The sequence below is a fragment of the Macrotis lagotis genome, chromosome 1 (genome assembly GCF_037893015.1).
Source record: "Macrotis lagotis isolate mMagLag1 chromosome 1, bilby.v1.9.chrom.fasta, whole genome shotgun sequence".
NCBI classification, from domain to species: Eukaryota; Metazoa; Chordata; class Mammalia; order Peramelemorphia; family Peramelidae; genus Macrotis; species Macrotis lagotis.
Genome location: NC_133658.1, coordinates 322357236 through 322383117, shown reverse-complemented (window position 1 = coordinate 322383117; position 25882 = coordinate 322357236). Strand labels below are relative to the sequence as shown.

At 38.9% G+C, this 25882-nt stretch overlaps 1 protein-coding gene across 4 annotated transcripts in view; it reads right to left on the bottom strand.

The window, feature by feature from the left end:
* LOC141505580 (uncharacterized) overlaps positions 1 to 25882 on the bottom strand; it is a 55027-nt gene that overhangs the window by 9098 nt on the left and 20047 nt on the right. Inside the window, exons 1-5 of one of the 4 annotated variants that reach the window (XM_074211514.1) lie at positions 14161 to 14206; positions 12084 to 12397; positions 11636 to 11723; positions 6895 to 7021; positions 6479 to 6574 (exon numbers count right to left, since the gene is read on the bottom strand). The exons of 1 other annotated variant lie outside the window; for it this stretch is intronic. In XM_074211514.1, coding sequence (XP_074067615.1) covers positions 6479 to 6574; positions 6895 to 7021; positions 11636 to 11668 — 256 coding nt within the window. In that variant the 5' untranslated portion in view covers positions 11669 to 11723; positions 12084 to 12397; positions 14161 to 14206. Of the gene's footprint in view, positions 1 to 6478; positions 6575 to 6894; positions 7022 to 11635; positions 11724 to 12083; positions 12398 to 12753; positions 13791 to 14131; positions 14207 to 25882 lie in introns of those variants that run through there. 2 more of the 4 variants (XM_074211512.1, XM_074211513.1) reach the window with 2 other exon arrangements.

Genomic DNA, 25882 nt, shown 5'->3' with positions numbered 1-25882 from the left:
AGGTTAGGTTAAGTTGTAGGAAACTCTATGTTATAAAGACAGAATATCAATATTTTTGAATTGCAATAGAGAATGTTGTAAGGGAACAGAGAGAAATAAAGGTGGATAATTAAAGAGTACTTTAAATGCTAAAGCAAAAAAGTTAAGACATGATGCAGCAGACCATAAGAAGTTAACTATATTTTTAAAATGATCAGCTGGGAAAGGAGGAATGTAGTATTTTAAGTGTTGTTTTTGTCATTTTTTAATTGTTTGACTCTTCATGACCCCATTTGGGATTTTCTTAATAGGTGATACTGTAGTGATTTGCCATTTCCTTCTCCAGCTCATTTTCTGAGAAAACTGAGGCAAACACTGTTCAAGTGTCTTTCCTGGTGTCACACAGCTAGATCTGAAGTCAAATTTGAACAAAGGAAGATGAACTTTCCTAACTCCTTGCCTAGCATTCTATTCACCGTACCACCTAGCTGGCCCAGTATTTTAGGTGGTCTGACAGGAAACAACATGGATTGGGCTGAAGAGAGAATCTTACAATAAGGACGGCAACTTTATTTCGAATTAAGTAATGATGAGTTATCCAAAAACTTTTTAGCAGTGGAGAATAAGAGTTGAGGAAACAAAGTCAGGAAAGGAAAGTAAAAATTGTACCAAATAGAGACTTCAAATATCTAAGATGAAAGTGGTCAAAAAAAAGGGGTGGGAGCTTGAGTAGGCAGGAAGACAGATCAGATGGCAGAATGGAGCACCATTAATAGAAGACAATAGGTTACACCTTATTTTTGAGAGAAGTCTCCACGACAGAATTTGAAGGTTATAAAGTATTTTGCAAAGTGTAAAGCACTATATAAATGTTAGCTATTTTTACTATTACAAAAGTTTTTAAAGGAATAACTGGAGCGTTTCTGACTAACCTCTATCTCCAAAAGGATACTTCCTTTTCCCTGGGTTTTTGGAACGCTGCTCTCTCTCTCTCTCTTCATTTTTCTCCTATCAGCCTGGTCAATCCTCAGTCTTTTTTGAAGATTAATCATCCAGGTTCTACTTGGACATGTGTGTATATCCTAGTGTTTTTAGTCCTTTCCTCCCCACTTCTTTTTCATCAGTTCCCATAGGTTCAATTTTCATGCCTATATAGGCAATTCCCCAAAACAACTATTAATCTTTAATTCTCTCAGAACTTTAGTATTGAATTTCAGTCTTGCATGCCCAAGGTACGTCTCAAAATCAACATAACCAAAACAGAATTTATTACGTTTTTCCTTTAAATTGATCATTTCCTCTTTCCTCTTATACTTACTGAACTTTTTCCATCAAGGGTACCCCATACTTCCAGTTAGTTAGGTTTACAACCTCATTCTTAACTCTTCTTCAATCCCTCAAATGCAATTAGATACCTAACCTGGTCAGTTTTACCTCTGTAGCATCTCCTATCCATTGCCTTCTCTCTACTCACACCATAACCAACCTAGTTGAGGTTCTCATCACCTCTCAACTAAAATATTGCAATAGTTTACAGAGTTTTCCACAATGCAGTTTCCTCCATACAGCTGCCCAAGCAATATTCCTAAGCACAGGTGTGATTATTATTCTCTCTTGCTCAAGAATTTTTAGTGGTTTTTCTATTGCCTCTAGGATAAAATATATAAACTTTTTTTGGCTTTAAATGCCCTTTACACTCTGGTTCCTGTCTATAGTTCCAGACTGATTATATATTATTCCCCTTTTTATAATTTATTCCAGTCAAACTAGCCTAATTGCCGTTCCTCACAGAAAAAAATTCTAGCAGCCTTTTGCATGCCTTTAGCCAGGCCTCTCATCATGTTTGTCACACACTCCAGTTTTGTGATTTGGAATCCCTCAATGACTTCACAGTTCAGCTCTTTATATGAAGCCATTTCTGATTTCTCTAGCTTCTAGTACCTTTGGACTTAAGAATTTAATTTGTACAAATGTACTTTCTAGAAAAAGTTATCTATAAGTGATGTTTCCTATTTCTCACTTCTGAATTGATCTGAAACTACTCTTTCCAAAATTCTAGTTATCTTTGATTAACTATATCTAATGATATAGTCAATCCTTTCTGACCTGTTATAACTGATACTACTGACATTTTCTTATATACTTTCTTCTTGTTTTTTTTAATCCCACACAACCGTCTCCTGGTTCTCCTATCTATCTGCTCACTCTGTCTCAGACTCCTTTATATGATACACCCTAATTGTGCCCATAACTCAGGAAGGTGCTGCCAGGGGTCCTTTTCTCTCTTTCCATACTTTCTTTCTTGGTAACTTCATTAGATTTTATGGACTTAAACAGCTCTATGCAAATTCATCCCAGATCTAGTACAGACAGTTATTGCTTTGAACAAATTTATGAAAGGATTCCGAAAGAAATCTGTATTCCAAAAAAACACTTTTGTTAACTTTACCTTACAGTTGTTTTCTCTCTCTGCTCCTTCTTCCCAACCCCAAAACAAACTTAAAAAAAACCCAAACTCCTTCAAGTGAAAGCAGATGAGTGACCAACATAATCAAATAACTCTACTGATACCTACAGTGCTGAGAACTTGGCCCCCCTCCATCTGTCTTTTGTTTGTCTACCTTCAAGTATGGTGTGTCCCTGGGTGTCACTCATTTTCTTCTCTTTATCTATGTCTGACTTCAGTCTTCTTCCTCTTGGTTCTAGTCAAGACTCACATAGAAGGTCCCATCTCTGTGTGTTCTTCCTGCTCTGTCTTCAGCCTCCAAGTGTCCTTGAACCACATGACAGCTCCCTTTCTCCGCAAGTGTGTGATCCCCTTCCTTTCTCTCCTCTTCCTCACATCTGTAAAAACTGCTTTACATAGAAAGCTGTGAAACAGTCCACCTATGTAAAGTGAGAACTATCTGTCTACAGTCCCAGTCTATTTCTCAAACTCTGATTTCATATAGCCAATTGACTTTTAGATATTTTCAACTGGATGTTCCACAGACATTTCAAACTCAATGTATCCATAATCAGTCTTTATCCTGAAACCCAGTCTTTCTCCTAACTGGTCTATTTCTGTCAAGAATACATTCTTCCAGGAAGTCAACTTAAAAATCATCTTCCACATTTTCACTAACCTCACCACATTCAGTTGGATGCCAGGTCTTGCTAATTCTTTGTCCATAATCTCACATACATCCCCTGTCATATCATATTTACTTATATGACAATCCTCTTGTTTCAAAACTTTATTACCTCTTGCCTAGAGGACCCCAACAATCTTCTAATTGGTCTTTCCATTTCTGGCCTTTCCCCTCCCCAACCTATCAACCTCCTAGCTGCCAAATTGATATTTTTCCAAAGCACAATTAGACCATATCATTCCTTTGATCATAAAGTTCAAGTGGCTCCCTATTGCCACCAGAAAAAAAAATATAGACTCCTTTTTCTGGGTGTTTAAAGTGCTTCACAATTAGGTTCTAGTCTGTCTTTCTAATTTGATTTCATATAAATTCCATATCTTGATGCCACAGTAAACAAAATGCTAGGGTTTAGTCAGAAAGATAGGAGTTCAACTCTAGTTTTTGATACACACTAGCTATATGACCCTGGGCAAGTCACAACTTCTGTTTGCCTTAGTTTCTTCCATTGTAAAATAGAGACACAGAGCACTGGTTACCTTGCAGAACTGTTGGAATGACTGAGTAAGAGATTTACGAAGTGCTTAGCATAGTGTTGGAATGCAGTAGGGACCATCTAAATGCTTATTTCCTCTCCTTCTCCACACACACACACACACACACACACACACACACACACCTCATTTCAATCAACCTAGAACCATTAAGAGATTTATTGGACCCTATGCTTGATCAGGATATCATAGCTGAATCTCTGTGTGGTATGATGAATAATATATTTGTTTTTCTATGTCCTGGTTTGTTTTCTTTTTAAGCAACAGTTTGTTTTCATATCTCCTTTTGAAAAACAGATCCTGTTCTGCAAGTACCTTCTTTATTATCTTTTTCTTATACACAAATAGATATCCTGTGTCTCGTCAGCTTCTATATTTTATTGTCTTTTATATATATGTATTGAATTACTCAGCACTAATAAAACATTTTAATTTATGTGTTCATTTAGCTGTCCAACACAGAGAAGTTAAGCCCATCTCTCCTACTGTATTAGAGATTATGACATATGCTAGAGAGAGAGAGAGAGAGGCCTAGGGGCGGCTAGGTGGCGCAGTGGATAAAGCACCGGCCCTGGAGTCAGGAATACCTGGGTTCAAATCTGGTCTCATACACTTAATAATTACCTAGCTATGTGGTCTTGGGCAAGCCACTTAACCCCATTTGCCTCCAAAAAAAAAAAACCTAAAAAAAAAAAAGAGAGAGAGGCCTAACATGGATTTAAGAACTACAGAGGGAGAAGCCCTTGGAGACTAATCAATTATTACTCCAATATGAAATTTAGACCAGTTGAAACTGCCCTCATGCATATTACAGTTAGACTATAAATAGGGTAGGTATCAAAAGTGGAAATACAAACAAATAAATCCTGACTTTTGTCTTGAAAGGTATAGGCCCCTGCACCCAGCCTGGACAAAACACTGTTGAGTAGTTCACGGAGCTATGAATTGGTCCAATTATTCTGGAAAACAATTTGGAATTATGTGAGAAAGATCCATTCTTACCCTGTGATTTATCAATCTCATTATTGAGCATATACCTAAGAAAATTAAAGACATAAAACTAGATATAACCTATACCATATATTCACATGCATTGTTTGTGGCTGCAACAAAATTAAAACCAAATGACCCACAAAATTGGAAAATGTCTGAGAAAACCAGGGCATATTATAATAATAGCATTTTATTGTCCTATAAGAAATGACTAATAAGGAATTTAGAGAAACTTGGCAAGACTATATGAAGTGACAAAGTAAAGAAAACAATCAAGAAAATAACATAATGACCTCAAATGTAGAAATGATTAATAACACTAAAATTCTGAAGTACAACAAATAATACTGATTTTTAGAAAAGTAACAATGAAACATATTCAATGTTAAAAGTGGAGAGTATGAAAATAGAATGCAGTAAACTGTCAGATGTGTTCTCTATTTGTTGACTTTACTGAAACATTTTTCTTTGTTACAAGAAAGGATTCAATAGTGTGGGAAGTAGGGGTAAAATAGTAGGGGCTGGAGGAAGGGGAGGAAGATTAAAAAGAAACAACCATGGCATAAAAATCAAAAGAGCAATAGTGTTTATAAACCTCTGGAACCAATAATAGTAATACCAAGTCTGTGTTATGTTGTGATAAAATCAAGAATGATATTTGAAAGAACTCATGCTAAGTGACCTCAGTCTTCTCTATGAGGAGCATTAGCATTAAAAGAACTCTAAAATATCTGATGATTAAAGAAGGTTTATGGCTTTAAAGGTCTCCTTTAAATTGCAAGAGTGGATTAATGTTGAATGATAACATTAGGGGAAAGCATATATTTGGTTCCCAAGAAATCAGCTAATTGGGGTGGCTAGGTGGTGCAGTGGATAGAGCACTGGCCCTGGAGTCAGGAGTACCTGAGTTCAAATCTGGTCTCAGACACTTAATAATTACCTAGCTGTGTGGCCTTGGGTAAGCCACTTAACCCCATTGCCTTGCAAAAAAAAAAAAGTCAGCTAATCAAGTCTTTTGTTAACTATGTGCATCTGCATAGTTAATATTCCCCCTTCAACTAAATAAATACTACAAAAGCATAACTGAAAATTGACTATTTTTGTTGCTATGGAATTTAGTTATTTGTTTCATAATTTCTATAAAGATTGGCTAGAAGGGGCAACCAAATGACACAGTGGATAGAGCACTGGCCCTAGAGTCAGGAGGATCTGAGTTCAAATCTAATCTCAGCCACAAAATACTTACTTAGCTATATGACCTCAGGCAAGTCACTTAACCCCATTACCTTACAAAAAAAAAAGTTTGGCTGGAAATGGTTGGATTTAGAGACAGTTCTTAACTAGCATCTAGAATACTCCAATAATCTCCTAATTTGTCTTCCCATCTCTGGTCTCTCTCCTCATCTATCATTGACATAGTTGTCAAATTGATATTTCTAAAGAATATGACATTTCTTTGCTCAAAATGTTCTGGGGGCTCCCTAATGCCTCTTGCCTCTAAAAATAAAATATAAAATCCTTTACTGGACATTTAAAGTCCTCAATAATCAGGTTACTAGAATAAGAAAGTCATAGACAGAAAATAGATATAACAAATGCCTATTTATTCATAGAAACACTTTATGATTGCAAGGAAAAAAACCTAAAATTGATGCCCATCAAATTAGCAGTGAAAACTGTTCATCCATCCCTCTGCTGGCAATAGATTTTAAAACAATAAAGTGTTTTTTGATATATACTTTAGCTAAAGGTAGAATGAAGCTTGTTTTCTTTCACAACTGTTACTTTTAATGATACTCATCTCCTTGGTTCTCTCTCACTCACCTGGAGAATTAGCTTTTAGTATTTCTCTCCCTATCATCCAAGGCTCTTCTCCTTGCTCCAAATGGGAGATCACATCTGGCTTGGAAATGTGATGCCCTGATCAAGTGGAAAGACAAAAGACTTAGGTGTTTTTTCCCTGGGGACAAAGATCTTTCCCAAAACTTCTGTGCCCTCATTCTTTAGAACTTCTGAACGATATAGTAATAAATATAGCACAAAGAAAGTACTTATTTCTTATGCTACAAGGTATAAACCTTTCATCTGAAAATTAGGAACATCCTAATTCTTTGTCAGAAAGACAAAGTTTCTTCATGAATAAACACTTTCAGCAGCTCCACACCATTTATTAACTAAAGAAAGAAAAGACATTTCCATGGACAAATGAATTATAAGTTATATAAGAAAGCTATACTTACCCAATGAGACCAGATTCCTATAATTCTCTAGCATTACATCTCTGTACAGATATTTCTGACCAGGGTCTAGTTGTCCCCACTCCTCCTGGGTAAAGTACACAGCCACATCCTTGAATGTCAATGATTCCTGAAATGTCAAAAACTTTCTTATTAACTACAATCCATTGACATGACTTTGGGGGCAAAAGGGAACTTCAGTGAGTGGACAAGATTACCTGTCTGTAGATAATGTTCAAGGTTTGAATACAAGGGAAGAAATTATACAGTGGTTAAAATAGGTCAAATCCTGCTTCTGATATGTAGTGACCTGAGGCAAGTTACTAAACCTTTCTATGTCTGTTTCCACTTCTATAAAATGAGAGAAATCTTGATGATCTCTAAGGTCCTTTTCATCTATAATCTATAATCCTACAAATGTTCCAACTCAAGTAAATTATTCTAATTCTTACTATGTACCTAATAATGATCTTGACCATATAGGAGATACAACAGAAGTATGGGTTAAGTCAGTATCCTTAAAAAGCAAACATTATTTTTCCCCTGAAAGTAAAATACACATATGGCACAAGTGCAAAATCAATGTAAGACAATATTGGCTATGAACTGGTCCAACAATTGAGGGAAGCAATTTAAACTACATTCAAAAAAATCACTAAACTGTGCATATTCTTTGATCAAGCAACGTCTCTCCTAGCCAAAAAGATCAAAGACCAAGGGAAAGAGCATATATGTAAAATATTAATGACAATACTTTTTGATGTAGCAAAGAACTTGAAACAGTAGGTACCTGTCAATTGTGAAATAACTCAATAAATGACTTCCAATGAATGTAATGGACTATAATAGTTCTATAAACATGATAAAAGGGACTGCTTCTGAGAAATCTGGGAAGACTTGCTTAACTAATGCAGAGTGAGATGAAGAGATCTAGGAAGGAATACAATGATAATATTGTAAAAGAAAACATCTTTGAAAGATTTATAAACTTTTATCATTGCTGTAATTGATCACTACAGGACACTGATGATGAAGCACACTGTCTATTTCTTGATAATGAGATAGTAGACTGTAATGCAAAATGAGAACATTTTTCAGACATGACTGGTTAATTTGTTTGCTTGACCATAATTATTTGTTAGAGAGGAAATTTTTTATTAAGGGTTTTGGGAGGGTGAATGAAGTATTATAGATCAATGGGGTGATGGCAGTGGGTGACAGAGACCCTAAAGGACAGGAATTTGTCTTATGATTTCACTTGTATAGGAAGCTCCTAGTGATAAATTTCCTATATTAGACCAAGACTTGCTAGGGTGGACAGTCATTAAGTGTCAGAAGGAACTTGAACCCAAGACTTTTAACTCCAAGATCAGCTCTCTATTCACTACCCATCTCAGTGATGCTAAAAAAAGGATGAAAAGAAAACAAAACATATTAATGAAACACTTAAAAAACAGAGAAAAAAAGAAATTAGGTGACAAAAACCAGAAGGATACTGCTAGTACTACTGTGCTTAATATAGACATCTAAAAAAGAGATTGATAGTTTCATTATGAGCTTTTCTATTACTCTCTATTTGTGAAAATGTTCGTATTTGTCAAGATTTTTTTTTTAAAAGATGTTTATCAAAACAAAGAAAACATCCTGGGTATTATCAATGATCTATAAATGAAAACATGTAGTCCCACAACCAGTACTTAACTTTAGAGAAAGAAAATTTATTTCGTGTCTTCTAGAATCACAAATTAGTCTGATGCATGTACTCCTGTTCCCCAAATCTGTTACTTTGTTGGGCATACCTAATTAGTTCTTTTATAAGTTATAGTGTTTTAGGCTGGTTCTCCAATTTTATTTTTATCAAATTGATTTTTTATTTCAACTTGATTTATTCTGTAATTTGTTGCTTCCATGACTTTAAGTCTGGCTACCTAGCTACTGTACCACACTCTCTCTCTCTCTCTCTGGCAAGGCAATGGGGTTAAGTGACTAGCCCAAGGCCACACAACTAGTAATTATTAATTGTTTAAGATTGGATTTGAACTCAGATTCTCCTTACCCCGGGGCTAGTGCTCTATCCACCATACCACCTAGTTGCCTCCATGCTATCTCTCAATATATTTACTAACTGAATTATCCTTTTGAGTTTCTACTATTTGTTAATGCTTCAGTGTACATTTCCAAAAGAATTTCCATCCCTTGTATATTTTGCATTATTTAATTCCTTTATTGTATTATAATTTTTAAAAGTTCCTTTTCCTACTTAAAAGTTAAAAAGGTTAAAACATACCTCGTCTAGCAAGTCTGATCATGATGCAAGTTATAGTTGTTGCAGCAAGGTAGGGCACCAAGTAGGGAAGCTGGATTCTTCCTATAACTGAATTGGAGGAACTATTCCCTCCACTAGAGGGAAAAGTACAGAACTTCACAGTTTTAAGTCCACACTAAGAGGGCAAACGGGGGGAGGTGGCAATGATGAGACAACATTGAGGAGCAAGAAGCTTTAAGCCATTGGCTAGGTGGAACTGAGTTTGGGCACAAGAGGGTGGAGGGTGGGAAAGGGCTGCGATGTCAAGTGTCCCAATCTGCTAAATTTGGGAATGGAGGAAACAAGGGACTTAGCAGAAAATCTTAGGAGTCCTCAATAGCAATCCAATGGGCAAGGAACCCTAGGGATTCCCTGAACCAAAGGGGTGAAGGCCTTTCCAGGTTGGAATGGAACTAAATTCTTCAAGCTTAGTAAGTTAAGGAACTCCCTGACTCTCTGTGCCCTGCCAATGGATGTTAGCTTCAGGTTGAGAAACTTAGGCCTACATTTGAGACAGAGAAGAGATAGGATTGCCTAACTCTGGGGTCCTTTAAGGCAAATAGGCATGGACACTGGAAGCAGTGGATGATCCCTATTTAGTGTGCAAGCATGAGAGCAAGGGTCGGTTATGCCCATGGATCTACTTGGTGTCAACAGTAGGGAAAGGCTTGGAACTTCAAAAAGTGGATAAAGTCTTGGACCTGGAGACTGGAAGATCTAAGGCTGAATCTTGTCTCAGTCATTTATTAGCTGTCACAGGGAAAGTTGCTTAATATCTCTCGGCTTTGGTGTCCTCATCTGTAAAATGAAGTTAATAATAGTATCTACCTTACAGGTTGTTGCAGGATAAAAGGATACAATATCTAGAAAGTTCTGTAGAACAAATGGAGAACAAGTAAGATACCAAACACTTCCTTTAATGTTATGCCGCACAACTACAAGAGGGCTATATCCACTATTTACCCTTGGCATAATTTGCCAAGAACAATGAATAAGTAATTAATTAGCCTTATAAAATTCACCATACAACTTATCTCTATTGGATTTGCCAAAGAATTAACAATTAAATCACCTGAAGATTAGAGTGCAAGGTGATCAACAGATCACAGAACAAGTCTCCATGGATCTAAGAAAAGGTTTAATGAAATGAATATTGAGAATAATACACTAGTTTGCCCTAGGCAGTCTGAGTTACTAGAAAGATGCAAACAATTAAGAACTACAAAACTGAGTGGTAGAAGCAAGGTCAGGAATAAAGAAGAGTGGCATACTGAGATTTCATAGAAGAGTGCTGAACTGATCAAGATTGGAAACAAAAGGGGTGGCTAGGTGGCGCAGTGGACAGAGCACCTAAGTTCAAATACGGCCTCAGACACTTAATAATCACCTAGCTGTGTGGCCTTGGGCAAGCCACTTAACCCCATTTGCCTTGCAAAATCCATAAAAAAAAAAAAGATTGGAAACAAAGCTGATATTGAGCAATGACTGAACAAAAAAACCTACCAAACCTATGCTGTAAGAAGGTGGTGGTATATTACTGTTTGGTAGAAAATAAATATGAGGAATTTAGAAAAATGTGAGAAAACTTAAATGAAATAATTCTGAGCAAAATAAGCATAACCAAGAATGCAAAGTACATGACTATAAGGATGCATATCATGAAAAGGAAGATGAACTCTGAGGAATGGAAAAGAGAGGAAAAAAAATACTTCCTCCTTCACAATAAGGAAGTAGGGAAACTAGTAGAAAAGACTATTGTACACATTGTTACAAAGATTCTGTTTCAATTGTTTTTTCTTTGCCAAAACAATAAGTTCAATATGGAAGGATGGGAGAAGGAATGACTGTGACACAAAGACAAAGACATCAATAAAACAAATTTTAAAAAAATCATAAAATGCATCATAAAATTCCAACTAAGTCAAACTTCTTACTGGGATCTACAAAGAGCAGAGGTCACTCCAGTTCTAAACCTTTGCATAATGTTCTCTCTGTTGGGAACTTCCTCTAAATTTTTGATCCTTATTTTCTGCTCCATTCTTTTCAACCCTGACTCAATTCATTTCTCTGCATTATTTTCACCTTTATTAAAAAACAATAACTAAAATAATTTTATGCCTATGCCTTCTCTTCCAGTGAAACTACAAAAGTCCTCAAAGGCAAGAACTATCTTCCATTTCTTTTATTTTGTTCACCAGTTAGGTAATGTTCACAAAAAAGAACTAAGAATACAGTAGACCTGATATCCTGCTGAATGAATTCCTGGATATTGAGAGGAAAAGCATTCTGTGAAATGGTGTTATTACATTAAGACTTATTCCTGTCTCCTGGGAGCAAAACAGTTGGGCCTCAAGTTCTCAGACAGTTTTTTCAGGATGAGAGAAAATATTCCTTCCATAAGATTACACTTCTAGGGATTAAGATGAAGCCTCAACTCACCTTGGATCTCATTGTTATGAGACCAGAGTTCATCACTTTCTATTCGGTGATCTGGTGAGGGTAAATGCTGATTCCCGAGGAAGTTGAGCTGTGGAAGAGGAAAAAAAAAACTGAAGGAAGATCTCTTGTGGTTCCCAAACTGATAAGTTGGAGCTCCTCAGAGAAGAGTTTGTGGTGACTCCTCTTTCACACTTTATGACCAAAAACAGTCCCTCATATATGCCTAGGCCTCTGTCCTGACACCCCCACAGACCCACATCTTTGCCCCAGTACACGTGAACTTGAATCTCATCTTGGGTACTCACACAGACACATACTTTTGCCATCATACATATATAAACTCTCAGGTTCAATACTGTCAGCTTTAGAGGAAAGAATTCAATTAATAGTTATAGATACAACCTCTTTATTAGGAAATCACACCATCTCCCCCGTCTGTAATTCTCACCTCTCTCCTAAAGCATTTGGGTCAGATTCTCTAAGGTTAAACAGTGCTCACTGGTTTCAGGATAGTTTGATGTCACCCCAGTCCTGGTTACCCAAACAAAATAACAGGAAATGATCCAAGTCGTCTTCTAGGACTTGCTCCTTCCTAAAGCTCTGACAAAAGGTTTCAAGCCAGGTGTGTCTCCTCCTGGGATGAGTTGACTAGAGGCAAGATGATGTTTATCTGTGACATTCACTCTGGGGCTGGGATTTTTTGTCTCCTCCATCCAGGGCTCTCTTTCTCTCTCTGGTGCTCCAGGGTTCATAACAGAATTGCTGTGAGTGGAGAAAAGACAGGGTCAAAGAGGACCTAGCACCTAAGTCCTACAAAGTAGGAAGAGAGAGCCAGCAATAAAGATGAGCATATGATGATTTTTATTAAACAAAAACAGAATTCAATTCTACAAATGTCCACAAGGCTAGACTCTAGGAATACAAGCAAAAAAACTGAAATAAAACAAAAAACAGTCCACACCCTTTAGGAGTTTACATTCTTCAGAGGCCCCCATCACTACATATACTGCAAACTTCTCAACTTGCATTGTAAACTCTTCACAACAAAGTCTCCCTTTCCAGAGTTACTGCATATTACTACTCCTCTCATACTCTTCCCTGAACTTGGTATTACATACCTTGTCCCTTTGCCTTTTTAGAGGCTCTCTCCTATTCCTGGGATGTCTTTTCTTCTCTCTGCTCTCCCTCTTAATCCCTAGCTTCCATAAAGGCTCATCTCATCTGTCGCCCGCTAAGGAATACCCTTCCAATCCCTCTTATTGTTCTTCCGGCCTTTGAATCATCTTAATTTTTATTTACTTTTTTTTTGTTTGTGTTTGCAAGGCAAGGGATTAAGTGACTTGCCCATGGCCACACAGCTAGGTAATTACTAAATGTCTTTATCTGGATTTGAACTCAGGTCCTCCTGACTCTAGGGCTCCATGCCCTGCACCACCTAGGTGCCCTATGTTTATTTACTCCTGAATGTGTGTTGTATTCCTGCAACAGAGTTCAAAGTCCTTAAGGGATGGATCCGGTTTTTTCCCTAGTGCTTCCTAAATGGCAGTGGTTCTTGGGGGGGGGGGGTAAGGGTGCTGTGTGGACCGGAATATGTGTACACAGAGGAAGGAGAGCGCCTCTGGACAGGAGACTGGTGCGTGGCCCGGTACCCCTCAACTCAAATTCAATTCATGGGCTTGTGGGTGGCATCCTCTCCTGCCGTCTTGGTCGTCTTCCAGAAGGTGGGACGGGCATCAGTCAACCCCATGCAAGCAACGGGCACCTCCTCCCTGCTGGAGGCCCGGGGCGGGCCGGCGGGCCAGGCTGCGTGGTCCTTCCTCGCCTACTCCATTCTCTCAAGTCTGTCTTCACCCGGGCTAACCCCGCCACACACCCCTTTCTCTCCCAGTGTCTCTAGCAGGCTATTTCCACAATCTTCTTCTTTTAGGTTTTTGCAAGGCAGTGGGGTTGAGTGACTTGCCCAAGGCCACACGGCTAGGTCATTACTAAGTGTCTGAGGCCGGATTTGAACTCGGGTCCTCCTGCTCCGGGCCGGGGCTCTCTCCACGCATCATTCTTTAATCCTTAGCATCTCCCCACCTCCCGGTTCTTTCCTTAAAAAAAAACCAAAAGCAAAAGCACCCCTGCTTGTCCTCCCGGGCCCGCCTCCCTTCTCGGCCCGGGGGCCGGGGGCGCGGCGAAGGGCGGGCGGGGCCCGGGGGCCGCGGGGCCGCCCTCCGCCGCGCAGCTGGCTCCGAGGGCGCCGGGCCCGGGCCCCGCGCGGGGCGGCCGGGTGTCCGCCTCGGGGCGGCCCGGAGCCCGGCTGGGCGCCGCCGGCGGCGCGGGGGCCACGCCTGCGCGTCGAGGGGCGGCCCGGGGCCCAGCCCGCGCCGCCCCCGCGCCGCCCCGCCCCCGCGGCCTCCGGGCCGGGGCCTCCCCGCCCCCCTCCGGCCCCGCCCGGCCCCGCGCTCCGCAGGAAGCGCGCGGCGGCGAGCGGCGGCCCGGCCCGCTAAATACCTGGAGCCGGGTCCGGAGCCCGGACTGACCTATGGCAGAGGAGCGGGGCTCGACGCGCAGGAGCGAATCATGGCGTCCGGGCTGCGCGCGCACCTTGGGGGCGCGCCTGCGCAGGGAGCGGGCTCTGCCGGGCCGCGACTCCCCGGCGGCGGCTCCGGCGCCGGGCCGGGGTCTCCTTTCCCCGGACCCTGCCGGCCTGCCCCGGCCGTTCTCCCCAAGCCCGAGCCACGCGGTGCCGCCCCACCCCCTCCTCTGGAGGCCGGAAGCAGCCTTTCTGGTCCCGGCTCCCCGGCCCGGCCTTGTGGAAGAGGAACTGAAAACCGGACCGGCGCGGCGGGCAGGGGGCTCGGCCGCCCCAGGCCAGGTTGGCTAAATCACTACGGATGAGAGGAATGCAAATTAAAACAATTCTGATTTACGGCCTCACACCTTTCACATTGGTCCAGATGACCAAAAAGGAAAATGATTGATGTTGGAGGGCTTGTGGGAAAACCGAGACACTGATGCGCTGTTGGTGGAGTTGTGAACCAATCCAACCTTTGTGGAGAGCATTCTGAGATTATGCCCAAACGGCTATAAAACTGATCATACTCTCTGACCCAGCATTACCACTTCTACGTCTGAATCCCAAAAAAGATCAAAAATAGTTGTGGCAAAGAATTAGAAATTGAGGGGATGTCTATTATTGAGAAAATGACTAAACAAATTGAGATCTTTGTGATGGAACAGTAGTCTATAAACAAATCATGAGGGCCCAGACTTCAGAATAGCCTGGAAAGACTTGCAAGAACTAATGCTGAATGAAGTAAGCAGAACCAGCAACATTGTGTGATCATCAGTTACCATGGACTTTTTCATTTCAGAAGTACAATAAATCAAAGACAATTCTAAAAGACCATCCATAGCCAAAGAAGGAGCTGTGGAATGTAAATGCAGACCAAAACTTATTATCCTTTAATTTTTATTTTTTTAGATTTTTTGCAAGGCAATGGGGTTAAATGACTTGCCCAAGGCCACACAACTAGGCATTTATTAAATGTCTGAGGACAAATTTGAACTCAGGTACTCCTGACTCTATGGCCGGTGCTCTATATCCATTACACCACCTAACCGCCCCTATCCTTTAATTTTTAAATGTAATTTTTAATTTTTAAAAGTTGTCTTATGGGGGCAGCTAGGTGGTGCAGTGGATAGAGCACCAACCCTGGAGTCAGGAGTACCTGAGTTCAAATCCAGACACTTAATAATGACCTATCTGTGTGGCCTTGGGCAAGCCACTTAACCCCATTGCCTTGCCAAGACTTAAAAAAAGAGTTGTCTTGTGTACTATGTTTTTTCCTATTTTTTTTCTTATTTTGATTCTTCTGTGATTTTGTGGTTATGCTTGCTTTCTCCTAATTACAACCCATTGAAGCATTCACACTTTGTGGGGTTCTTGATCCTGCCCCTTACTAGGTCCTCTACAGGGAGTCTACTAAATGGACTTGAAGTCCTTCTAGCATCTAGATCTTTTGATGCTAGGAGGACCTGGGATCTGCCACATAGGAATGATTCCAGAAAAGCCAGCTCAGGTTTGTTGTTAAGTCATATTGCACTCTTCATGACCCCATTTGGAGTTTTCTTGACAACGATATTGGAGTAGTTTGTCATTCACTCATTTTCCAGATGAAGAAACTGAGGCAAACAGCATTAAGTGACTTACCCAGGGTCACAAGGTAAGTGTCTGAGGCTGCAATTAAACTCAGGAAGATGAGTCTTTCAATGCTCCATGTAGCTAACCTAGACCAACTCAGAATTGTAAAGTTAATCAATCCACAATGGTATGTATTATCTATTGAATATATTAATTTAAAACAAAATGTTTTAAAAGTACTGAGCACGGTACTAAGTGCTTGGGAATACAATTAATAGAAAGACAGTTTTTACCCTCAAGGTATAATCTAACATGTTGGACAAGATGCAAATAAATCTTTTTCAAAGCAAGTTATAAATCGAGGGAAGGTACCTAAAATAAGAGGGGTTGGGAGCAGCTTCCTGTAAAAGATGGGATTTAAGTTGGGACTTAAAAGGAAGCCAAATAAGTCAGTAACAGAACTGATGGGGAGAGGCATTCCAGGCATGGGGGACAAAGAAAACATCTTGAGCCCAGAGATGAAGGTCAGCAAGGAGTTAGTGTTGTTGGATGGAAGTAGCGGGAAGTCAGGTTAAAAAGGGGCTAGCTTATGAAGAACTTTGAGTGCCAAACAGTGCATTGTGTACTTTATCCTGTGTGTGTGAGTGTTGTGATGGTGGTGGTGACATGGTTAGACTGACACTTTAATAAAATCACTTTGATGGGTGGATGGGGGATGGATTGGAGGGCAGGCAGAATAGAGGCAGACAGACCTACCTACTAGCAGGCTACTGCAGTAGTCCCAAGTAGGAGATAGTGAGGGCCTGCACTAGAGTGGTGGCAATATCAGAGGAGAGAACAAAAGATTTTGGGGAGATGTTGCTAGGGTAAAATCAATCAATCCTGGCAACATTGAATAGGGGTGGGGGTTAAGGGAAGGGTTGAATGATAATGAGGGGTCAAAGATAACTCCTTGGTTGCAAGAGTCAGGGACTAGGATGATGTTGCCCTCTATAGGAAGGGGGTTGGATTTATGGGGAAAAATAATGAGTTCTGTTTTGGACATGTTTAAATTTTTTTTTTTTAAGGCTTTTGCAAGGCAAATGGGGTTAAGTGGCTTGCCCAAGGCCACACAGCTAGGTAATTATTGAGTGTCTGAGACCAGATTTGAACCCAGGTGCTTCTGACTCCAGGGCCAGTGTTTTATCCACTGCACCACCTAGCCACCCTCTGGACATGTTTAATTTGAACTCTCTGAAAGAATCGAAATTAGAGGTCAGCAGAATGGGTGGGGCAGGAGAGAGAGATTTGAGAATCATCAGCATTGTAATTAAATCCATGGGAATTGATGAGGTTGTGGAGTAAACAGGTAAAGAGGAAAAAGAGAAGATGACTCAAGATAAGGTCCTGTGGATCACCTATGATTAGAGGGCATGACCTATAAGAGATTCCAGCAGGGGATTAAATTTAATCAAAAAGTATAGCCAGTGTTACAAAAAAAGATGCATTATTGCAGTTCAATGACCCACAGATACTAGAGTTGAACTCATGTATAGTTCAACTCAGGGAGCCCTTATTGTGTTACCAGGGAGCTTACTTATGTGTTAAACATTCTGCTAGGTCCTGGGGTCACAAAGACAAAAATGTACCAGTCTGCCTTCAAAGGAGCTTACTTTCTATTGGGGAGAATAAAAAAGTTGTAATAAGTAAATACTAAAAGCTAGGGACTCAGAGGTGAAAGTGAGGAGGGAAAGCAGTCCAGGTAGGGTAATAAGCTACACAAAAGGAGATGGAGTAGCATGTATAAGGAATAGCAAACAGGTCACTTTGGCTGAAATATAAAATTTGTGCATGGAAGTGTTATAATAGTGTTCTATTAAAAACAATTTGGAACAGATTATGAAAGGTTTTATTTGTCTTGTTTTGTTTTTTAGGTTTTTGCAAGGCAAACGGGGTTAAGTGGCTTGCCCAAGGCCACACAGCTAGGTAATTATTAAGTGTCTGAGACCGGATTTGAACCCTAGTACTCCTGACTCCAAGGCCGATGCTTTATCTACTACACCACCTAGCCGCCCCATGAAAGGTTTTAAATGCCAAACGGAGAAGTTTATATTTTGTTCTAGAGGTATTAGGGAGCTGGTAGCAAGTGTACACAGCACTGGTCCTGGAATCAGGATGATCTAAGTTGAAATCAGACCTCAGACACTTAGCTGTGTGTGACCTTGGGTAAGTCATTTAACCCTGATTGCCTTACATCCAGGACCATCTTCTCTAGTCATCCTCATTCATATCTGGCTACTAGACCCAGATGGCTCTGGAGAAGAAAGTGAGGTATCACCTCCCTGATAACATGGTTCTCAAAGAAGACCATGGAGGTCAGAAAGCTAATGCCATGACAAGTACATGAATTGGAGTGGGGAAGGGGTGAACTGTGCTAAGTCACCAATCTCACTTTCTCCTCTGAGGCCATCTGGGTTCAGTGACCAGATATGAACCAGGATGACAGGAGATGGCTCTAGATGTGAGGCAATCAGGTTAAGTGACTTGCTCAAGGTCACACAGCAGTAACAAGCATCTGAGGCTGGATTAGAACTCCCATCCTCCTGACTCCAAGGTCAATGCTTTATCCACTGTGCAACTTAGCTAAAGCTTCTTAGGTATGGAGAGTAAGATGGTCAGATCTGTTCTTGAGAAATATTAATTTGGCATAAATTAGATATGGGAGAGACTAGGAGGCTAATAAGGCAGTTATTGTAATAGTCCAAATAAAAGATTGAGAGAAGTAAACCGATGTTAGAAATGTTATGGAAACTGATAAGACTTGACAACCTATTGGATTTGGGGATGAGGAAAAAGTTTGTTGCAAACACAAGTGACTGGAAGGATGGTGGCATATAAGAAATAGGGTAGTTAGGAAAATGGGATGAGAAGTGGGGAAGATGAGTTATGTTTTGGACATGTTGAGTATGAGATGCTGATAATGTTAGACTGAAGCCTAGACTGGTTGAATGTGCAGATTTAAAAATCATTTGCATAGTTATTTAAAACCAGGGCATCTAGGTGGTGTGGTGGATAGGTTACCAGGCATGGAGTCAGGAAGACTCATCTTTCTGGGTTCAAGTCTGCCCTGAGACACTTGCTAGCTGGGTGCCTCTGGGCAAGTCATTAACCCTGTTTACCTCAGTTTTTTCATTTTTAAAATGAGTTGGAGAAGAAAATGGCAAATCACTACAGTATCTTTGCCATGAAAACCTCAAGTGGGGTTACACAGAGTCAGACATGATAAAAAAAATCGAACAACAAAATATATGTGAAGTAATGCAAAATATTTCCAGATTAGCTATGATTTAACAAAAAAAAAAGCCTTACTTCATTCTGCATGCAGAATCCTCTACTCTGAACTTGGATAGCATTTTTCATCATGGGTCATTTGAAATCCTAATTATTTTTCATTCTGGCTGGACATTCACAGATCCATAAACAGCAGATTAATGTATCTGTTTTATGTTTTGTTTTTCCCCCACAGCCCCTCCAACATTTGCCTTTTTCCTCTTTTGACCTTTTCAGGCTACACTCCAGACATTTTAAAATTATGCTACAGAAATCCTTTCATCCTGGAAACTTCATTATTCACTAAAGCTCTGGAATTTACTCACTGGAAGAATATATTTCTTACACCACCCCCCTTTATTTGAAACCTCCTAGAACCTCCATTTAAAGCAGGCTCATCCTTATGCCCACTGTTATGCACAGATCTCAGCCTATGACTTAATTTTAACTCTTTGTTAAGGTGGGGTTCTGCTTCCAGGGTGGAGGATGCACTGTCCCAAGTTTTTGAGGGGTTTTGTAGCTATTTTCAAGGACACCCCCCCAGGGACCCCAATTCCTCCAAGGTCTTATGAGAGGCTCTGATCACTCTCTTGGCCCATGCTCTGGTCTGTGGATAACCACAAGCACTTCCCTCTGCCCTGGAACTGTGAGGAGGGTCCCTACTCCACTATGGCAGTAAAGTTCCTTTACCTGATACTGGGGCCCCAGACTGTAACCTGGAGCTGAGTATGGGCAAAGCAACAACCTCAGAGATAGCAAAGAGACCTCTGCAGTTCCCCCAATCCCCTAACCACCTGTGACTGAGAGCTCTGGTAGCAGCTGCTGGGTGGTTCCCCTGGGCTGCTGGGGTCAGGTCTGCACTGAGGCCTGTGCTGGCCTGGGCTCTGTGCTCACTCTGGCACAACAGAGTTTTTCCGACCTTCCAAGTTATCCTTGGCAATCCCTGGACTGAGAGGTCTGGAAATCACCACTGCTGTCATGGACCCAAGTGCTCCCAGGGACCCAGGCCCCTGCTGGATGGCTTGACCTGGTTTACTCCATGGTTCTGTGACCCTTTCTGTTGTAATAGATCCTTTCTGCAAATCTTGTTTTGGGCTGGAAAATTGTTTCGCTTAGTCTTTCTGTGGGTTTTTGCCACTCTGGAATTATTTTAAGGTATTTGAAGTGGTGTGGGAGTAATCTCCTGGAGTTCCTGCCTTCATGCTGCCATCCTGGGCTGTGATTATACTTTCCTTTCAGATTTTTGTTTTGTACTTTTACTGAGCACAGGCCAGGTGGTGGGGGATAAGAAAAAATGAGGCTTTTCCTTGTAAGCAAGAAGCTGGGAGCCTGGAGCTAGGAAAAATAGCAAAACCTTCTGGAGGTTGAGTTCCAATAAATAATTTTGAGAATGATTTTATATTTTACTTATATATTAATAACCACCAAAAAATCCAATTAAATATGCATACAAAACAAATGATAGCTATGCAAAGAAAGTGCTGTTTGTCCTCAGTCCCATTATAAGCCTATCCCAAATTCTATTTCTTTTGGTTTGTAAAAGTTGTAGTTAAGGGTTCATATGACTTTGGTATATTAATTTCACTCTGCATCATCTAAGAAAGAGTTTTCCAAATTTCTTTGTGTGATTTATATTTATTTTTTATGGCACCATAATATTTCATTCATTAGTGTACCATAATTTATTTAGCTACTCTCCAGTATTTTTGCTGTTACAAATATATTTTTATAGATGGCACATTTTATGCTGTTTTGTGATAGTCTTAGAGATAGAATCACTGAATTGAAAGAAATAAGCATCTTTTCATTTGGTTATAAGTAGTTATATTTCCTCCTTTGTAAATTATCTTGACAAGCTCTTTGACTGTTGATTTACTGGGGAGTGTGTATTAACCTTATAGATATATCAGACTTTTATCTGATATATTAATTTCACATATTTTTCCAATCTATTTCTATTGATTTAATTTTAGATATTAAATTTAGATATAAGATAAAATTCAAATTCTATATATAATTGAATCCATTGATTTTTATCTCCAATGATTTTTTAAAAAATGAAAAAAATGCCCCTGCTCTTCATAATTCAAAGCAAACATCTTTTTTCTTCCATGATTTTTGGGGGGCTTTTAATGGGGGAACAGTGTTAGACTTGTGATTTAAATGATCTAGGAAACTCCTGTTAAGGAAAGCCCTTTACCAAGAGTTTTTCAATTACAGTCTGAAATTTGCATAGGTCACGGAGATTAGATTAACCTCTGCCCTGAATCACACAAGTCAGTATGTCAAGAGGGGACACTTAAACTCCAAGTATTTCTAAAGTCAGATCTCTATCCATTGGAAAAGTTTGTTTCTTAATTTCCAAATTTTCTTCCAATTCTTTTAATTTTGTTAACATTGCCTTATCTTGCTTTGATTATTCCATTTGTCCACTTGAGAATATCTCCTAAGATATTTTCTTTAGTTTCAGTTCCCATTTCCACTGTTTCTCATATTTTAAGTGATTCAGTTGTATTATAAATTTTTGAAATTGTGTGGACACTTTTTAATTTTACTATTTTTTTTCTTTTTTTAATTGTTTCTCTTTTCTTTGGCACTTTAATTTTATGTTTCTTTGTGAGAGAAGTCCAGTTCTCTGTAGTCCTTTCCTTCCAACATTGTATATCATTATCCTATGATTTTTATTTTTAAAATAAAGTGATTTCGGGGGCAGCTAGGTGGTGCAGTGGATAGAGCACTGGCCTTGGAGTCAGGAGTACCTGGGTTCAAATCCGACCTCAGACACTTAATAATTACCTAGCTGTGTGGCCTTGGGCAAGCCACTTAACCCCATTGCCTTGCAAAATCTAAATAAATAAACAAATAAAGTGATTTCTGTCATTTTAAATAAAATTTGGGAGTCTAATGGGTATCTGATCATTTATATAATCCTGATCACAGTGGTACAACTCTAAGAAAAATAAACTTATCTTAAGCCATTAATATGAATGATCTCTCCCTAATCATATTAGGTATTCAACTATCATGTGTTTCATCTTCAAAAATGACAAAAATATGTTCTAAAAACTACATATTCTGGTAGTTATAAAAACAATATAAAACTCTTAGTAGTCTTAGTAAATTGACCAAAGGTGAACTAATAATCAGTCAAACTGAGAAGGTCATTTCCTTGGAAATTAATATCGTAGGTATTGGGTTATATAATTGAAGGAAAATAAACATAACTGAAGGAAAATAAACATTGTACGTATTATGTGTGTATATGTGGATATAAAGGGCATTCTTCCACCTGAAACACCCCAAACAAAACTAAAAGCACTACAATTAGTGACAAATAGTGAGATCAAAGTGCTTTTTTTAAAGGGGATAAAAATAAGAGCTTTGCTGCATTCACTAAATTTCCAGAATTACTCTCTACAATGAAGTTTCTGATGTCTGATCAGAGCTGAGATGTGCCTAAAGGCATTCTTACACTAATTTGTGGATTTATGTTATGGATTACCTGATATCAAGTAAGATATACAGACAGACTGAAGGTTTTCCCTTATTCGTTACAATTACTGAGTTTCTATTTGTTGTAAATTATTTGATTTTGACAAGTTTGTATAATAATGATTTCTATTCATAACATTTATAAGCATTATCTTCAATATGAATATTCTTATGTTGATCAAAGATCCCTGAGCAGTCTGAAGGCCTTCTCACATTCATTACATGATATAATTTCTCTCTAGTATGAACTATCAATTCTGCATGAATGCGTATTTACTGTATTCATAGTGTTTCTTCTCTACAGACTTTGGACATCCAATTAAATGTGAATTATACATTTAAAGATCATATTCATAGCATCTCTTGTGTAAACAAACACTGAGTTTGGACTAAATTCATTTTGCTTAGGACATATCTTTCAAGGGAACATTGTCTTCTGAAAAACTGTCATCAGTAACATATATTTCTTTTTGTATTTTGCTTCCACTCAAACTAGCTATTAAATTTTCAGACTAGTCTTATTAGATACCTCCACTAGTGAATTGTCCATTATTACTTTCTGTGATGATTTTTCCTCAGAGATATCTTGCTTCAGATTTAACTCTTTGATTTTAACAATGGTTTTCCAGTCTGAAAGACTGAAATAAAAAAAGCAGCTTTATCCTGTTGTCTCTGTTAGGAGTAGGGGGGAAAAAGAGTAAAAATGATGTTGAGTATACTACAAAGGTGGCTTTGGAAACTTTCAAATATAACCTTGAGATCTTGGGGGGAATGGAAAGAGATAAAAAGAGCAGTGAGAAGGGAACACAAATGATTTAACAGAAGCTTATATAGTATACAAAGTGAGCATAGACATTGAATCAGGTCCATTTAGGAGAATCTGAAGGTGAATTATTGATTGTTGAACAGACAAAAAAGAAAGAATGGGGCATAAGGAAATTAACAGGATTGTGAGAGAAAGCCTGGGACCAGAGTTCAGGGTTTCCTCACCTCATATTTCAATTACTGTAATAGGATCCTAACTAATCTCTTGGTTTATTTGTCTTATTTTCTACGTATGATCCTATATGTTGATATCAAATCATTTCTTCATTAAAAAGTTTTGTTTCTCTAAGAATATTCTCTAAGAATACCTCTACATTGGGGCAGTTAGGTGGCATAGTGGATAGAGCACCGGCCCTGGAGTCAGGAGTACCTGAGTTCAAATCCGGCCTCAGACACTTAATTACCTAGCTGTGTGGCCTTGGGTAAGCCACTTAACCCCATTGCCTTGCAAAAAAAGAAAAAAAAAGAATACCCCTACATCTCTGGGTCCTAACCATATTATTCTTCTCCTTCTTATCATGTACTCTCTGCATTCCTATCCATCTAAGAGCAGAACTGTCTATATTTAGCAGTAATTGTAAAGAGCCTAAAGGGAAAATTTTGGTTCCCCATAATTAATTTTGTCATTCCTATGTTTTAAGCAGTGTCCTTTATTTTATTCTTATGGATTGTGAGCATATATCTGCCTTGACTATATTGTCTATTCATTGATAGAATTCTATTCTACTCTTTGACCTTAAGATTCTCAGACTTTTGTTAAGTGAAGAGGCCCCAAATTCTGGTATACTGGTGTTCTTCCAGTCAGATCCTGCGTCCTTTCTAGACAATGTAGACTCTTGCCACTAATGTTCCCATGGGACAATATGACTCTCTTACGAAAAATCACAAAATACCTTTCTACTGCCTACAAGGTAAAGATTAGTTCCTAAGCTAATAATTAAAATCCTCTAAATTTATTTCCATGATACTCCTATTCAGTACAACTTCACCATTAGGCATCCTCCACATTAGTAATTAGTCTTCTGAACTAAAAGAGAAAGCAGAGAAGGGATGGGAGTTAGTGAGCAAGTAATGAATGAGGATCCAGCAAAAGAGACCAAGGACTGCCAGACAGGAAGAGAACCAAGATGTGTAGTATCATGAAACCTGAGAAAAGAAAGCATATTGATCATAAGATGGTCAACAGTGTCAAATGCTACATAAAAGTTAAGTATCAGCATTAAAAAAAAGTTACTGGTTTTTACTTACTTGCTTGAGCTGGTATGTCTTGAGATTTGTCTTTTTACTATTCAAAACTTTGTTTTTTTGTTCCAACTGGGAGTTCACATCTGGCTTGGAAATTTAATACCCTGTTCATATGGAAAGAAAAAAGACTTGGGTGTTTGTGCTGGGTACAAAGACCCATCCCTCAAAGTCCCAAATCCTTCTTCAGGATCTTAGAAGGATGAATTACGTGTTGCTTCAAATACAGGACAGATCTTAGTTTCGTTTTTTCAAGAGAACACTGTTATCTCTATAAAAACTGGACTTTAAGTTCCTTACAAAATGACACTCATAGGTCCCATAACTTTTAATGACTGAGGGAATAAAAGCATTCCAAAGGTTGGATGGATGCTGAGCACACAGGAATGCCACACTTACCCAAGTGAGACAAGATACTTGGAATTCACTAGGATTATATCCCTGTACAGGAATATTTAGTAACAAGATATAATTGGCCCACTCTTTCTCCTGGTGAAGTCCAGAGCTACATCCTTAAATTTCAATGATTTGTGAAAGGCCAAACCCATTCATGCTCAACTTTGGATCATCTACTGACAGCATTCTTAAAGTTGGCAGCATCAGAAGGTGTATGGTTTTGTAATATTCAGAGATCTGAGTGTTCCAAGTAAAGTAAATTTTAACTAATTTTCTATTATAGAACTAGCACTATTTCTATGAAAGCCAAAAATAAAAATGAGTCATAGTAAATGTCCTTGAAGAACACATAATTTTGTCTGGGAGGAAACATACCTCTTACATAATTAGAGAATAGCACAAGATATCTAGTAAAGTTCCACATTGTATAGTAAGATTTTTATGCACATTAGTTAGAAAATCCAGAAATGTACATGGATATTGAAAGCAAAAACAAAACAAAAGAAAACAAAAACTTAACAGAAGAATTATAGAACCTAAAAGTTGGAAGAGACTTTGAAGGTTATCTAGAACAATCTTTCAGTCACAGAAGAAATTTTCTATATCTCTCAAGTGATAATATATTCATTCAATCCTTCCCTGAAGTTACTTGTTTGTAAGACAGTCCAATCCATTTTTGTGACTTAAAATATTAGAAAGTTCTTTCTGTTATTGAGCTGCAATAGTCCTCCCTGTAACTTCTACTTCTAGTTTTTCTTTCTGGAACTAAAAAAAGTCAAACCCATCTTTTATATAACAGCTTCTCAGATATTTGAAAGAAGTTTCTATGTTTGCTAAATCTTCTTTTCTGAGGT